The sequence below is a fragment of the Pseudovirgaria hyperparasitica genome, assembly GCF_010093815.1.
Source record: "Pseudovirgaria hyperparasitica strain CBS 121739 unplaced genomic scaffold EJ05scaffold_11, whole genome shotgun sequence".
Lineage (NCBI taxonomy): Eukaryota > Fungi > Ascomycota > Dothideomycetes > Acrospermales > Acrospermaceae > Pseudovirgaria > Pseudovirgaria hyperparasitica.
In genome coordinates this window covers 1,316,839-1,330,915 of record NW_022985559.1, presented here as the reverse complement: position 1 = coordinate 1,330,915, position 14,077 = coordinate 1,316,839, and the positions used below count along the sequence as shown (strand labels likewise).

General features: G+C 49.6%; 7 protein-coding genes across 7 annotated transcripts; 5 read left to right on the top strand and 2 right to left on the bottom strand.

Moving 5' to 3' along the window:
• Positions 1-44: 44 nt before the first annotated feature.
• On the top strand, positions 45-987 carry EJ05DRAFT_74339 (uncharacterized protein). Its single transcript, XM_033749942.1, has one exon. The coding sequence runs from the start codon at positions 295-297 to the stop codon at positions 868-870; it is 576 nt and encodes a 191-aa protein (XP_033599163.1). The 5' UTR covers positions 45-294; the 3' UTR covers positions 871-987.
• On the top strand, positions 988-2,055 carry EJ05DRAFT_74340 (uncharacterized protein). The gene has a single exon (XM_033749943.1). The coding sequence runs from the start codon at positions 1,105-1,107 to the stop codon at positions 1,789-1,791; it is 687 nt and encodes a 228-aa protein (XP_033599162.1). The 5' UTR covers positions 988-1,104; the 3' UTR covers positions 1,792-2,055.
• A 3,469-nt stretch (positions 2,056-5,524) lies between these two features.
• On the top strand, positions 5,525-6,832 carry EJ05DRAFT_74298 (uncharacterized protein). The gene is made up of 2 exons (XM_033749939.1): positions 5,525-6,132; positions 6,191-6,832. Exons 1-2 carry the CDS (start codon positions 5,640-5,642, stop codon positions 6,559-6,561), a joined length of 864 nt encoding a protein of 287 aa, XP_033599161.1. The 5' UTR covers positions 5,525-5,639; the 3' UTR covers positions 6,562-6,832.
• Positions 6,833-7,886, top strand: EJ05DRAFT_74313 (uncharacterized protein). Its single transcript, XM_033749941.1, has 3 exons — positions 6,833-7,503; positions 7,552-7,716; positions 7,847-7,886. The coding sequence occupies exons 1-2, from the start codon at positions 7,103-7,105 to the stop codon at positions 7,664-7,666; spliced, it is 516 nt and encodes a 171-aa protein (XP_033599160.1). The 5' UTR covers positions 6,833-7,102; the 3' UTR covers positions 7,667-7,716; positions 7,847-7,886.
• A 157-nt stretch (positions 7,887-8,043) lies between these two features.
• EJ05DRAFT_441292 (putative dipeptidyl-aminopeptidase B) lies at positions 8,044-10,879 on the bottom strand (the record flags this gene model as incomplete). The annotated part of the gene is made up of 3 exons (XM_033741979.1): positions 8,044-8,144; positions 8,193-8,462; positions 8,512-10,879. 3 exons carry the CDS (start codon positions 10,877-10,879, stop codon positions 8,044-8,046), a joined length of 2,739 nt encoding a protein of 912 aa, XP_033599159.1.
• A 408-nt stretch (positions 10,880-11,287) lies between these two features.
• Positions 11,288-12,727, bottom strand: EJ05DRAFT_477804 (DNA-directed RNA polymerase II 19 kDa polypeptide). Its single transcript, XM_033744316.1, has 5 exons — positions 12,107-12,727; positions 11,971-12,051; positions 11,765-11,923; positions 11,702-11,712; positions 11,288-11,652 (listed from the first exon to the last, which is right to left on the bottom strand). The coding sequence occupies exons 1-5, from the start codon at positions 12,353-12,355 to the stop codon at positions 11,634-11,636; spliced, it is 519 nt and encodes a 172-aa protein (XP_033599158.1). The 5' UTR covers positions 12,356-12,727; the 3' UTR covers positions 11,288-11,633.
• Positions 12,728-12,946: 219 nt separating this feature from the next.
• EJ05DRAFT_512332 (DUF962-domain-containing protein) lies at positions 12,947-14,075 on the top strand (the record flags this gene model as incomplete). The annotated part of the gene is made up of 4 exons (XM_033748328.1): positions 12,947-12,979; positions 13,033-13,056; positions 13,108-13,167; positions 13,216-14,075. The coding sequence occupies 4 exons, from the start codon at positions 12,947-12,949 to the stop codon at positions 13,681-13,683; spliced, it is 585 nt and encodes a 194-aa protein (XP_033599157.1). The 3' UTR covers positions 13,684-14,075.
• Between the last annotated feature and the right edge of the window lie 2 nt (positions 14,076-14,077).

Here is a 14,077-nt window from a genome sequence, read left to right as displayed (position 1 = left end):
TATATATCTGTGATGGACCATGACCGGCACGTCCCCGCCAAGGCATACGTCATATGAAAAACGCAACTTTGCTATTTTATTGGGAACCATGTATATCCTCATTCGCATATGATCAAACGGGTCCGCGACTGGCCATCGGGTAGGTGATTTTGCGCCATGATCCTCTTAGGTATTGGCACCCGACACCTTCACTATACCCAATAGCCCAACTTCAACCAGTCAAAATACTTGGTCTGTGGCGTTCTTCACGCTGTCCTTCCTTTTTCTCTACAATATTTCACGTTTCTTGACCACATGACATCAAGCACGAAATTAGGCAGCATCTACAGCTCCCGGATCAATCTAACTCATACCATTATGCTCTTTCACCATATCGACTTAAAAGTTCTAAGTCTAATACGCCATCCAAACACGTACCCATCGGTAGACCCCGATCTCGCCAAGACCTATATAGGAAGGTTCCTGTGTGCAAGCACACCGTTCATAGAGCACATGAAAGTCATCCTTGAGCTTTCGCATTCTCCACCCATGCTTTACTTGCTCACACACCGGGCATACTTGAGTCACTTACAACTTGAATGGTTCAAGTGGAGCTTTGCGACGGCAACACCCAGCCCGTATCCGCAGAACCTACCAGGGCTATGTATCGTCCTCTTCTCTACCTTTAACGACCCATATCTGTATTTGCCCCTTTGGGTACACGCGCCAGGAGCGTGCATATATCGAGATCCTGATGGTTGTATTACCTGTATGTGTCCTGCCGGTGCCTCGTATGCAGGACCCGATCGAGCGGTTGTGCTGTATTTTAGACACAATTTGCATCCTCTCTCCAGCACTTCCCCTTCGCAAGGTCTATCCCAGGCCAGCTGAATGGCTCGGACATTCCACCGACGTGTGCATCGCTTGCTTGCCTGCTTGCCAGGACCCATGCATGAGTCATGTCTGAACAGGCCATATCCCTGGATACAGGCCACCAAATGAGCGTCCTGGCATTCATTTGCCTTGGCGAGTCCTAACTTGCCCTCGGGCTATTGTCGTGCGCGCACTCAGCTTTTCATCACCCCAGATCAAGCGTCCAGTCCAGCCTCCAGGCTCCTGTGCATCATGGCTCGGCTCGCATTACCCCTGACCGGCTACACTTGCAACACGCCTGATCGACGTGCTCGCAGCACGGATGGAATTGTCGTCGTCTGCATGTACGACATGCGTATGTATGTATGTATGCGTGCAGAATCATGCGGACAGGGCAGGACAGGGCTCGTAATCGGCAAATTACTGGTTTTTCGGTGCGTTCCGGCTGGTCCTCTCAGTATATGCCCGGGTCCCGGGCAATATGACGCCTGTGAAATGCTGGCCATCTTGCCGTATTTCTCGTTTTGGGATGCTGCTCGCTACATGTTTGATGCGAAAAGAATGCCATATGCTCTGTGCGTGACCGTCAGCATGCTGTCAGCCTGTCAGGACTACAGCCAAGACATAAACGCCTGGATCCTGCATCCTACGGTGAAGAGGAACGAGGCTACTACACTGCGTGGCCCCCTTTCTCCCCCCGTCAATCGACACACACACACACATATCACCTTTTACGACTCAGGTCTCCCATTCGTCGTGCTAACTCCCCCCTGTGTGTCCTTGTCCCTACGTCACCCGATGGCCCCCTGCATACGTTCACAGGCCGGCAGAATCGCGAAATGCATTCCCTTGTTCAGTGTGCAGGCATGCTCAGATCTAGAGCCTAGGCTCGTGAAAACTGGCATGTGCAGAAAAGGCGTTTCTTATCACTTGCGATGAATTTTGGGGTCCCTTTGAATCGTTTCTTCTTGCATGGGGTCGGGTCTTATTGTGTGTCTCGCTAGGGAAGGCCGGTTCTGTTCTGAAAGGAACGTGCTTTTTATCTCTCTCCGCATTGATAGCTGGTCTGTGTGGGGATGGATAATGCGTTGAAGTTCGGGTGCTGGGATTGAGTGTTGCCTTATCGACCGATTATGGAATATCGAGTGCGACAATTCAAAGGCAAACCGTTTACGGGTGGGGGAGGGGGGACTGAATATGCAATGTTTACCGTACATGATGATAGGTAATCATCAAGGACAGGGACCGATTGTGATGTTAAAGAATAAATTCATGCCAAAATGAGTAATAACAATTTACCACTGATTTCGGCTTGTGCGACACGAGTACATTCGACCCCCTGAGATCCCTTACGACGAACTCGAAAACCCATCACGTTCCACACGATATTTGCAGCGACAAAAGAAGAAGAAGAGAGGGAACGTATTATTATTGCCAATAAATTCGTTATTCCAAGTTATCCCCTACTTAGAATCCTCTTCCAGATTTTGGTCTAATCGGCTTTCTCACGACGCCCTGCCTCTGCACCACCGTTGACGCCGACGCCGCTGAGGCCTTCTTCAGCGGCACCGTCGCTACCGTCGACGGTGTGAGCAGACTGTTTTCGTGTTCCAGCCTCTTCGCCTCGCGCTCGCGGTCGAGTGCCATCTGAGCTTCCAGCTCAGCCTTCTTGTTGAACTCCGTCTCAGTGACGCGCTTGTCGCGCGCCGAATAGCCCTTTTCTTTAATGGAGTAAAACACACCGCCAAGGTCGGCAAGCCAGTGCGGATCAACGGCGGTGACACAGGACATGTATTCCTTGGAAGTGAGGATAAGCTCGTGATAGACGACGTAGTCAGGCAGGAAGCCCAGGCCGTAGAGAGCGCTGGTGGGATGCAGCTGGATAGTGACGCTGGTGCGCAGATTGATGTATTCGCCGATGCCCTTCGCCTTTGCAGCCTGGTGGTAGTAGCCGGAGCAGATGCATTTGCGGATGATGTCCCAGTCCGTGCCGCAGCTGAGAGTGGCCATTTTCTGGAGCTTCATGATGTCGGCGATCTGGTCGCGGATCTCCTTTGCGCGGCGGAGGGCTTTGGGGTGAAGGAAGTGGCGGATGCACCAGCCGTCTGAGAAGCCGTTGCTGCGCCATTGGCTGTACACGTGTAGGAGGGTGAGGTGGTCGGATTCGGGAACGAAGAACTTTTCGCGGGCGGCGTCGGATTCTTCGAGGCGTTCTTTGGGTCGGTAGAAGACGCTGGGAACGGAAAGCATGGCCACGATGGTTAGGACTTCTTCGCTACAACCGTACTCCACAGAGGTGATGATGAGCTTGGCTAGAGAAGGATCCATAGGGAATGCCGTCATACGTTTGCCAATTTCGGTGAGATCGCCAATGTTGTCGACAGCGCCCAAAGCCCAAAGGTCGAATAGCGAGGTTGATATAGTTTCTTGAGGTGGTGGGTCCATGAAGTCGAAGTCTAGTAGATCTCTGACCCCTAGTGACTTCAAGAGAAGTACTGTATTGGCCAGATTTGTTCTTTGAATCTCAGGTATGGTCTGGATATAGAATTCATCACGGAAAGCCCGTTCTGTATAAAGGAAGAAACATTTCCCGGGTCCTGTTCTTCCAGCGCGACCAGCTCTTTGTGAGGCGTTTGCTTGGGAGATAGGGGTAATCTGTAAAGCGTCCATGCCCATCCGCGGATTGTAAACCTTTAGCTTAGAGAACCCTGTGTCAACAACATACATAATACCATCGACTGTTAGACTCGTCTCAGCGATATTAGTAGCTACAATGACTTTCCGCACACCTGGAGCTGCCTTTTCGAAGATCTTCGCTTGCAAGTCTGCCGGCATCTGGCTGTATATAGGGAGGATACTGAGCTCTGGAGGATCATTCAGAAGCTTCAGCCTCTCTCCTACTAGCTCACAGGTGATCTCGATGTCTTCCTGGCCCGTCATGAACACAAGGATATCGCCTGGGCCTTGTGAGACATGGATGGCCAACACTTGTCGTACAGCCGCGTCGACGTAGTCCTCACATGGTGATCTCGAAAATTGCTTATCTACGGGAAATGTTCTTCCAGGTATGATAAATTCGGGCGCTCCGCTGTAAAAGTTCGAGAATCGAGCAGAGTTCATTGTGGCAGAAGTGACGATGAGCTTGAGATCGCGGCGCCTCGAAAGCAGCTTTTTGAACAATCCCATGAGAACGTCCGTATTCAACGCACGCTCGTGTGCTTCGTCCATGATGATGCAGGAGTATTTGTCGAGATCGGGATCCACAAGCGATTCTCGAAGTAAGACTCCGTCAGTCATGTACTTGATCTTTGTGTCTTTTGACGTGCAATCCTCAAACCGGATGGCATATCCGACTAAGCCTCCTAGCTTTACCTCCATCTCTTCACTGACACGTTTCGCTACACTCATGGCAGCAACACGTCGAGGTTGCGTACATCCAATGAGACCTTTCTGGCCATATCCAGCCTCAAGCAGGAACTGCGTTAGTTGAGTTGTTTTACCAGAACCTGTCTCACCAACTACAATAATGACCTGGTTGTCGTGGATAACCTCCAGTAAACGTTCTCGGACTGCGAAAGCTGGGAGGTATTGTCGCTGTTCTCGCATCGTCTTGCTTTGACTGAAATTACTTTGTCCCGCATTGCTCTTCAGATGCTCAGCGAATCTGCTGCCTCCTTTCCTTTGGTGCTCTTCTTCCTGGACAACAGGAGCCGCACTATCCCCTTCATCGTCTTTGACTCCCATGACGTTGCCCAGCGCGGTGCCAGAAACCTTTACGGCCTCTTGTGCTTGTTTCTGTCGCTCTTTCTGTTGTCTCTTTTCCTTGACTACGCGGCTTCCTTTGCGACTGAAGACCGCCATATCACTTTGCGGGTCTCTGACAGCCGGTACCGGGTCTAGTTGCTTTGTGAAGATAGTTCTGCCATCCAGAAATGGTGGCTTGAGATCATGTACGATAACATGCACTCGTGTCGAGTCATCGTCATCTTCAAAATCTGCGCCCAGATCTCTCCGTTGGGCAATGCCAGACGTCAGCATACGATTTGTCTCCCAAGCATCATTGTCTTTCTGTCTCTGTACCAATCTTGCATTCACCCGCGTGTTCTTTTTCTTCTCTGCCATAGCGGCTTCCCGCTCTTGCTCAAGCCATGTGCTGTCTGCTCCTCCGAAAGGGTTGTGGGAGTCATCACCTAGAGTGTGACCCTCCTCATCGCCGCCGTACCAGTCTCTATCCAGTGCATTGGAATCATCTATGTCTACTGATGGCTCCGGGCCATCAAATTCTTTCTGCCTGGGGGTCGAGACACCGCTTCTACCGTCGAAGCGAGGGGTTACTGCTCGCGATGAGTTTGATGAGTCCCGCCACTGTGATCCATTAAGTGCTGGGCGTGAGGTCCAAGGACGTGAAGGCATCGAGGTACGGTCATTGTCAAGCTTGCGCCTCTTTGGGCTATGCTCCCGCGACATTCTTCAAGCTCGATGGCCAGAATTAACAGGCGCGTGTCGTCGATTCTGTTACTGGACTAACATACTCTTATGCAATAAGCCTGCACAACGAGCGTCTAAGGTCAGTAACGTTGCGGCCACCAAGATATTACTCCGTCGGTATAACTTCGGGAACTGTGAAGTGAAAGCGCGGCAAGGGTAGCTCCCCGCCGCAAACAAAACTGTCGCAACGATTCTAGTTGCTAATTATCCCACAGGCTACCTTACTTCCTTTGTGGAAATGTCCTTTCCTCACTCATATGAATTGAGATAATTGTCATTCGAGAGGGAGAGCGCGCACCATGTCGCCTCAACAGCTCCACAATGCTCTCCTCCGTCCCGCTGTCCTCCATATTTTGCGCGCAACAGGCTATCACGCAGCGCGACCCTCTGTCATTGATACCCTCACCGACATAGCTGTACGCTATCTCATTTTGCTCGCCTCTCGGACACAACAAAATGCTTACTCAAACCACAATACACCCGAACCTGATATCACGGATGTGCGGATGGCTATGCAGGAATGCGGCTTGCTGATACCCAGTATGACCGCTGCTGAGGAAGAGTGGTCTGAAAGACTGCGTAAACCTTTACAGGAATACCCTGATAGGATTAGAGACAAAGAAAGGCAAAGACGAGATGCTGAAGACACGCGCGATGTTAGAGCTTTCATTGAATGGGTCGGTGGGAAGAAAAATATGGAGATAAGGCGAATAGCAGGCCTGTCGTCCGAAGGAGAAGGAGGCCCCACTGTTGAACAAGAAGTGCAAGAAGAGCTCGAGGATTACCTAACAGGTAAGCATTTTCATGATAGGAGCGTTTCAAAGTAATTGCGGACTGAATCTATCTCTAGCCCTCAAGAAGAAGCACAGCAAGACTGGCGAAGAAACACGTTTCCAGGGTACAATCCTAGGCAAGCCCGCGGACGAGAAGCCTATCAAGATCGAAGGCGGACCTATCGAATCGATCCGCGATTGGATCGCCCAAGTGCAAGAGCAAGCAGCTCGACAGTCTGTTGCTACGGGCAAAATAGCTGAAACGGATGCCAGCGAGGACGTAGATATGGACGATGAATCTGTCGATTTTATTCGGAATACGGGACCAATGGAGGGCGATGTCGCGGGGACAACAAGTCCCACGGCTAATGGTCGTTTGTCGAGCTCACCACTTTCGTCAGAATCAGAAGATGTACCTTTGAAAGATCGGGATATGACTGTGTCATGATGCGGTTAGTCGAATGGTGTTCAAGCATAGCGGTGGCGTTTCAAGCGAGCAAAAAGCTCTGGAGTTCAGGATAGCATTGGGCAGATTCCGGTATTGAGCTTGCCATATTTGCGTTCGGAGCTCAAGCACAGCTCGACACTACATGGACTGAGAATAGCTGTGCTGAGTGGAGCTCCAATAGCGGGCTCGTTAAATTATAAGAAAGATCATTGAACATACTGGAGTTCAGGACGCGATTGGGCATGCTGTTTGCAGATCAGCGTTCCTGACACATGACAATACCACTAACCTCCGAATGCCATACATCTTGATGACGCGTAGTCGCTGTATCCACACATCTCGAGTGGCTACATACACAAGAATATGTCATGACTAGTCGTACCATCCATGTCTGCGTCTCCTCCAACCTGCCCCGCCGACGTCATCGTGTTGAAATGCACATTGGTATGCCAATTGACATTTCCCATACCTAACCCAAAGCTCCTGTCCACTTCGCCAAATCCTCTCTACTTCACGCAAAGCTCGAATTCTATTTACTATAATGTCCTCCAACGCCCTCGACCCCTCCGGCTCCTCGCAACCCACCCTCGATCAAGCCTATAGCACCTCTGGTAATCCCGCCACCACATCCAAGAGCGAAGACTCACACGCTGCTCACCAGAAGAGCGCCGCAAACGAATCCACGGTCACAGAAGAGCGCGATGCGCATGACCAACCGCGCGGGAACCCAACAAGCAGCAGTCTGGGCCGCGGCATCCACGGTGCGCCAGCTGGCGAAGAGAAATATGGGCGTACAGAGGAGGATGTAGGCAGACATAATGAGCTTGATGGCGAGCAGATGAGTGCTCCGGGGGAGGGTAGAGTCAGAGATGCAGTAGTGGGTAATGCGAAGGGGAAGGGAGGCAGTGGAGAGCAGATTGATTTGGCGAGTGGTCTTGATCGGTAGGTCTGCGGTTGTGATGGGCTGTGGCATTGCTAATGGTAGAACAGGAAGAAAGCTGAGCAGGCGCCGGCGAGGGAGGCCATGAAGGAGCAGAGAGCGGAGGGTGTCGATGTTGGTGGTGTGTTGGGCCAGACAGGAGGACCTGCGAACCCGGTCGACTAGAGCAATCATTCTGACTCCGACATTCGGTTCATGTACAGATTTTCAACTACGTAAGCCCCCTCTTACTTCACAACTGGCACAAATTCGCGGAGTATAAAAAGCACGATTGGTACTAGCCATTTCGCAAAAGAATTCGACGGGATTGATCGAACGTTGCAATATTAAGCCAACGGGCCACAGCTTTTCCAAATGAGGAAGACATCAACTCGACGAGGAATAGACGACCAGATAAGTGATAGCGAGATTATTGTAGGGGCACCGCATACTACTATACAATCAAGTATATGAAGCCAATGTTAAAATACCACGTTTACCCAAAGTGCGCTGACATGCATGTACCGTACACCTTGAAATGCGAAAAGGCCGAGAGAAACACCTCACCGAAGACGTACCCTAGCATCAATCTGTGCCTTAGGAACGGGTTGGTCAACTTTGAGCCATTCGCCATTGAAGGCATTGACGAGCCAGTTGCTGAGTTCTGTGACTTTGTTAATAAGGTCAAATGAAAGTCACAGATATCACTTACTATCGTACACCATTCTGTTAGCATTGTGGAAGTAAATACTATGATCCGAGTCAGGAAAGAAGTGCACGTCATAGTTCTCGACGCCCTTCATGTCAAGCTTGTCGAGTAACGTCAACGTGTTCTGCAGGTGTACGTTATCATCGGATGCACCATGCATAACAAGGAAACGGATATTCTGGCCCAATGCTTCCGGGTTGTGGATGGATGAGTTGTCAAATCCTTGCGCGTTGTTCTGGGGAGTGTGCATATACCGCTCAGTGTATATTGAGTCTGTCTGACATTAGCACAAGTGGCAATAATAGTATGCGAGTAGCCGTACCGTAAAACCTCCAGTCGACCACAGGTGCTACGGCCATGCCGTAATGAAAGGTCTCTCCAGCATCGACTTCCAATGTTTTCAATGTCTGGAAGCCACCATAACTCCACCCCCACATCGCAATACGGTCTTCGTCAATGTACTTCCTCTTCGCAAATTCTTTAGCCACCGCAATGTGGTCGTGTGCTTCCCATTGTCCAAGATCGCCTCTGGTTATGCATCTAAATTTTCTACCTTTAAAGCCAGTACCTCTAGGGTCAACGGTGACCACAATATAGCCCAGGCTGGAGGCAACGTATGACTGAAAGTCGACTGCGAATTTTTTATGAACGGACTGGGACCCTGGACCGCTATATTGTTGAAACAAGACTGGGTATTTCCTCTTCTTATCAAAATGGGCCGGACGTCTTTCTAAGACATTCACCTCAACGTCATCCACAGCCACGCTCGAGTATACTAGAAGTGGGAGCTCGTGTGATCGTGCAAGTTTTTCAAGGTCTTCGTTACTCTCAATCTTCAACTCTAAGCTGTCCTCGTTGCTAGGGGTGTTGATGATCTTCTGCCAGGGGATGTTCGGCCCGTCATATGAGAGAAGCGCATAACCGGCACCTTTCGAGAAAGACACTTCGTAGTAGCCTTCTTTTCCTGTATCTGTGATCGCTGCGAGGCCAGTCCCATCGAATTTTACACGGTATACATGGCGCTCCATTGAGCTGACTTGTGTGGAGACAAAGTAAACGAAATTATTCTTCAAATCAACTGCTGAGGGCGCGTCCACGACCTCCCAATCTCCAGAGGTGAGCAGGATAGGGTCTGGATTGTCAAGCGGAGTAAAGTAGCCCAAGTGATCATACCCGTCATGTACAACTGTGTCGATATAACCATCGTGTTCTCGGCCGTTCTTTGGATCAGCAGGTATAAAGGTAGTGTCTTGAGACACTTCCATCCAACCCCCATCAAGTGCATTGATGTCTTGAGTTCTTATCGTCTTACCACTACGTCCTACTACGTCAATCAAAACTAGCTTGAGAAGGTCACTTTCGCGATTCGTTTCTCTTACGAGGACTTGCTTCGTGCGGCCTGCCCAGACAACCTCAGTGATGAGGCGAGTATCATCTGCAAAATCTTCCGTGATGTTAACAGAGAATACCTCATTCTTTGCAACATCGTAGAACTGCATGTTGACGATTGGATTGGGGGCACCGGCCTTCGGATACTTGATATCGCGCACTTCGGGATAGTTCTCTAGGCCTTCTGGTGGGTTATGGCCGCTTGGTCGAGAGAGGAAATATTGTACTGGGAATGTAGGTACAGCTGATTCGTTGGTCCGTAGGAATGCGACATATTCACCATCTTCAGACCACCAGGTCGCGCTGTTACCAGAGAAGACTTCTTCCTCGTATACCCAATCAGGTACTCCATAAAACAGCTCCGGACCGCCATCTTGAGTTATTTGAATGGGTATGTCCGAGGGTCCGGTGAGCTTGCGGATGTACATATTGTTTTCCCGGGTAAATACCAGGGCATCGGACTGTGGTGACCACGAGACTAGTTGCATCTTCTGATCTGGGGTAGAAGGATCTACAGGCTCGCCACTTTGCTTCTCGACGTCGAATATCCAGAACAACCCTTGGGAAGAATGTCTCCAGTTCTTCTCCCTGTCCGACATGATAAGAACCTTTGTGAGATCGGGACTTGGCCAAAGATCGTTCGGATATACCCATTTCTCGCCAACCATGAATCCACCCTGCTTCATCAGGACCTTGCCCTTATCTGATACTTCTTTCATTCCAATGTTCTTGACATCTTCAACTACGAGGAATGGCTTGCCAGGAATTGATTCTTCTAGAACATAACCATCCTCGCCTTGTGCGCCAGCGATCCATGAAATACCTTTCTTCTTAGCCCTCCACGCCCCGCCCTGGACCTCATCAAGTGTGACTTTCTTCCCAGACCCCCGGGACGCGGTGGCTAGAGGATCGTGTGGCCTCGTCGAGGAGTGTTTGTAAGACCCTCCCCAAACGAACATGAGTAGAGCGAGGGCCCATCCTACGAGGCAGACCACTCCCAGCATCCATAGAACACTCCGAGCTTTCTTATCTACCGGCTTACTTGTGCCATAGTATCCCCTTCCCTCTTCAACATCAATTTCTTCCTTGTGTGGTGACGTACCATCCTCATCTCGATATCGACTTCCTTCCGTCTTAGCTTTAGGCATATTGGTCTGGTCATTTATGTGTTCCAGTATGAGTGACGTGGTAGATGCGGAGGAGAAGGAGAGGCAGCCGTCGTCCAATGAAGAGCGCGACTCAATATCATCATTGGTCAGGGGTTCAGTCTCATCTTGGATGAGTCGTTCCTTAGGTGCCATTGTGGACGTGGTTGTGAAGAATAATCAGCCGGCGGGCGTTTAGGAGCAGTCTGAAAATTGCTTGGGATTTACTGTAGCATTATGGTGTTCTCGATCGCCTCGTCTGATATTGCAATCATTGTCAACTTGGATGTACGAACGTATTCGCGGTTCGGGATGCAGTTGGGGACCCTGTCCGTTCATTGCATGTCGATCTACACCGGGGTGGAGCTTGGCACTACACCTACCAATCACAATGAATTCGGTTCCACATAATTCGTCACTCCGATAGATGTACATATTCCGTACTATCTTATGGACATGGTCTTTTGTCTTCGTATCGCCCTGTTAAAAGGTTTGATTGTATAGTTACGTCATTGCCATTGATTTCAGCTTATGCTATAAGGAATGACAACCTTACATGTAGTACTACGTGAACCTTCATCAAGGTAGATCCATATGGCGAAGAACAGCTTCGCATTATATTTGCTATTTTACACATGTAGATGCTTGCTTCGAGCATTCAAATTTTGGTTAGACCAAGTCACACTTCCATTAAGGTATTTCAAGGCTTCATGCTTGCCTGAACCTATGAGCCCCTTGTTGCATCAAGCCAATGCACACTGGATTCAGTAGTTGTGCGCAACAAATGTGACTTTCTAGTCTGGGGGCTGTGAAAGCGTCCTGCCTGTGACAGAAGCCATGCGGCTGATGTTTCACCTGAAAATTAGCATGAACTGTTTATGTTCCGGGATTGGCGGTATATCCTGTCTTCCTATACTGCCGGTAGTGGTCTAGGATGTTCAGTCAGCTGTGAACGTATGTGATCAAGAGCCTACATACCCCAGATAATCCTAGATTGTTATTTAGCATTCGTAACGAAATTGCAATGATGACCAAGCTTACCTCTTTTATCGTTGCAATCGCGAACATTTTTTCGGCCTCCCCTCTTGTGCCCTTCACTTTCAGTCTTACTTGAGTACCTTTCTCGATGACTTGGTCACCGTTGTCCGTCCACTGAGCTGGCGTTGCATTTCCGTCGTACTTGATCTCCTTGGGAATCATCTAAAAAGTGCTCAGCATGAACCACAGCAAAATCGCTTCTAGCTTACTTGCTGGGAGATGAAGACGCTCAACGGTCCTACATCCACAAAAAACCCGGCTTCTGTAACTGTTTCTACAAGACCGTCGAGCTTTGAGATGAATTAAAAATAATATTTCTGGTATTTGGCAGCAGCATATACATACCACTTCTCCTCGAAATGGTCTCCACACGACAGCTTTGTAGTGTACAGTGTATTCAGCTTGGGCGGTTCCAGGTACAACACGGCCCTCTGACATTTCGAAAGCACTCAGAATGCACACTATGAAGTATCGACCGTTGAAAGTACCCTCCAGATCATTGATGAGTTGGCGCTCAATGTAGTCATTGATTCGAGGACCGAAGAAGGAAGGATGAAGGAATATCGTCTGCTCGAGTTCATGTAGGAAAAACATTATGGGCAAAGGCCACTCTAGGCAAACTGTGATAGCTTCTTATTTGTTTGCAAGCCTCGCGCGCACCTCTTCCACTCTCTTTCTGTCTTGCGCCGACACAGTATCCAATGTTTCGTCGCCACTCGCTATGAAGGAATGGTGCCAATCAAGCAACTAGCTGGCATTCGAGCGTCGGTGCTTGGGACAGAATCGTTCGTTTGTGTTGCGACAGGATCTTTTCGAATCCGAAGTCGCCCGCACTGACAGCTGCAGGTCGCATGCTACTAGACGCGTCGACGTAGCTTATGATTAATCACACGGCTCCGACGTGACGCCGGGCGCACGTACAGGATCCCAGGCAGCAACAGCGACCGGATAAGGCCAATAAAATCCATCCTCGGCAGGCGGCCCCCACCGTCCTCGGTGGCAGCTCCTGTTCTTATGATCCATTCAGACGTCCACTGCCAGCTCAACTTTTGAGCGGGGCGCATCTCGCTTCTTGTCAAATAACGCGTTACCTGTACATCGAACTTCACTGGTTGACGAAGGATGGTTCTGTCTCCATTGCAACATCCTGCTTGAACGTTTCAACGCCGTCTTCTGTAACAAGCTATGGCGCTCAACCTAGAACACCATTTGCGCTTTGTACGTACCTCAACATTGCTCTAGTATCGATCTCAAAATGCTGACTGTCCTAGTACGGTGCTTACCATAGGGATCCTGTAAGTGTCCGAAGACACCCTGCTACCTTGATCTGACACCCACACCTACAGGTGAATATCGGGATCCATATCGTATGCGTACCAATGATCCTATTGTCTGCATTGGTCTTGGTAAGCTAAACTTCATGGAAATTGATACTGCTTGCTGATACTACAAAGGCGACCAACTCACCCAACCTCGAAATTCCTGCTGCCTTCTCGATACCGTATTTCCCGATCAATATCGGGACTATCGCAGCATTTCTCTATGCTATTCTGTTTATACTGCTGGAACCAGTGGCTGGAGGTCTCATCGCCCCTCTCATCTTGGGCTGTACCGCATATGGAGCTCATCTGGTGGAGAGATTGGGACAACCAGTCAACAACTGGGCGATAGGGATCCATGTGTTCTCTTGGATTGCTCAATTTATTGGTCACGGGAAATTCGAGGGACGTGCTCCCGCATTGCTGGATAATCTCGTTCAAGCTCTGTTCTTTGCGCCGCTCTTCGTCTGGCTCGAGGTCCTCTTTGCTTTTGGTTACCGCCCTGAACTGAAGGCACGCATGGAACAAGGTGTCAAGGAAGAGGTTGCCAAGTTCAAGAACAAAGGTGCACAAACCAATGGCGACACGAAAAAAGAGTCGTGATACCATATTTTTCAAAGGCAATGGCAAGCAGTGCGACAATAACTTTCACTGACCAATAATTTGCCATCATAATTCTGAAACTGAGCGTGTGCAGGAAGCAAGGCGTTATTCGTATGGAGTTCTTTGATTTACATTGGACCTGTTCATAATATATCTATCGCTCTCACACACAATTCACACGACATAGTTAGGCCCAAGTGTATTTGCGTACGTACATTAGGTAGCCCAAAGCAGTAGGATGACCGGTCAACAACTGGCCCAAAGATAAAGTGGTATCATCGCAATGGACTCTTATTCCACTCGAAGACTTCTTCTCCACGTGAAGGACGGGATTCTCGCACGTTCGCATCAGGCCATTCACATAAGCAATAAAGTTCGAGGCGATGACGACGAA

Bases quoted from the DNA above. Each gene is read 5' to 3' on its own strand.
- EJ05DRAFT_74340 (XM_033749943.1), top strand. From the start codon at position 1,105: ATGGCTCGGCTCGCATTACCCCTGACCGGCTACACTTGCAACACGCCT.
- EJ05DRAFT_74298 (XM_033749939.1), top strand. From the start codon at position 5,640: ATGTCGCCTCAACAGCTCCACAATGCTCTCCTCCGTCCCGCTGTCCTC. The intron at 6,133-6,190 runs GTAAGCATTTTC...ATCTATCTCTAG, and splicing joins GCTCGAGGATTACCTAACAG to CCCTCAAGAAGAAGCACAGC.
- EJ05DRAFT_74313 (XM_033749941.1), top strand. From the start codon at position 7,103: ATGTCCTCCAACGCCCTCGACCCCTCCGGCTCCTCGCAACCCACCCTC. The intron at 7,504-7,551 runs GTAGGTCTGCGG...ATGGTAGAACAG, and splicing joins TTGGCGAGTGGTCTTGATCG to GAAGAAAGCTGAGCAGGCGC.
- EJ05DRAFT_74339 (XM_033749942.1), top strand. From the start codon at position 295: ATGACATCAAGCACGAAATTAGGCAGCATCTACAGCTCCCGGATCAAT.
- EJ05DRAFT_477804 (XM_033744316.1), bottom strand. From the start codon at position 12,355: ATGTTTTTCCTACATGAACTCGAGCAGACGATATTCCTTCATCCTTCC. The intron at 12,052-12,106 runs GTATGTATATGC...TTCATCTCAAAG, and splicing joins GACCATTTCGAGGAGAAGTG to CTCGACGGTCTTGTAGAAAC. The intron at 11,924-11,970 runs GTAAGCTAGAAG...AGCACTTTTTAG, and splicing joins GCGTCTTCATCTCCCAGCAA to ATGATTCCCAAGGAGATCAA.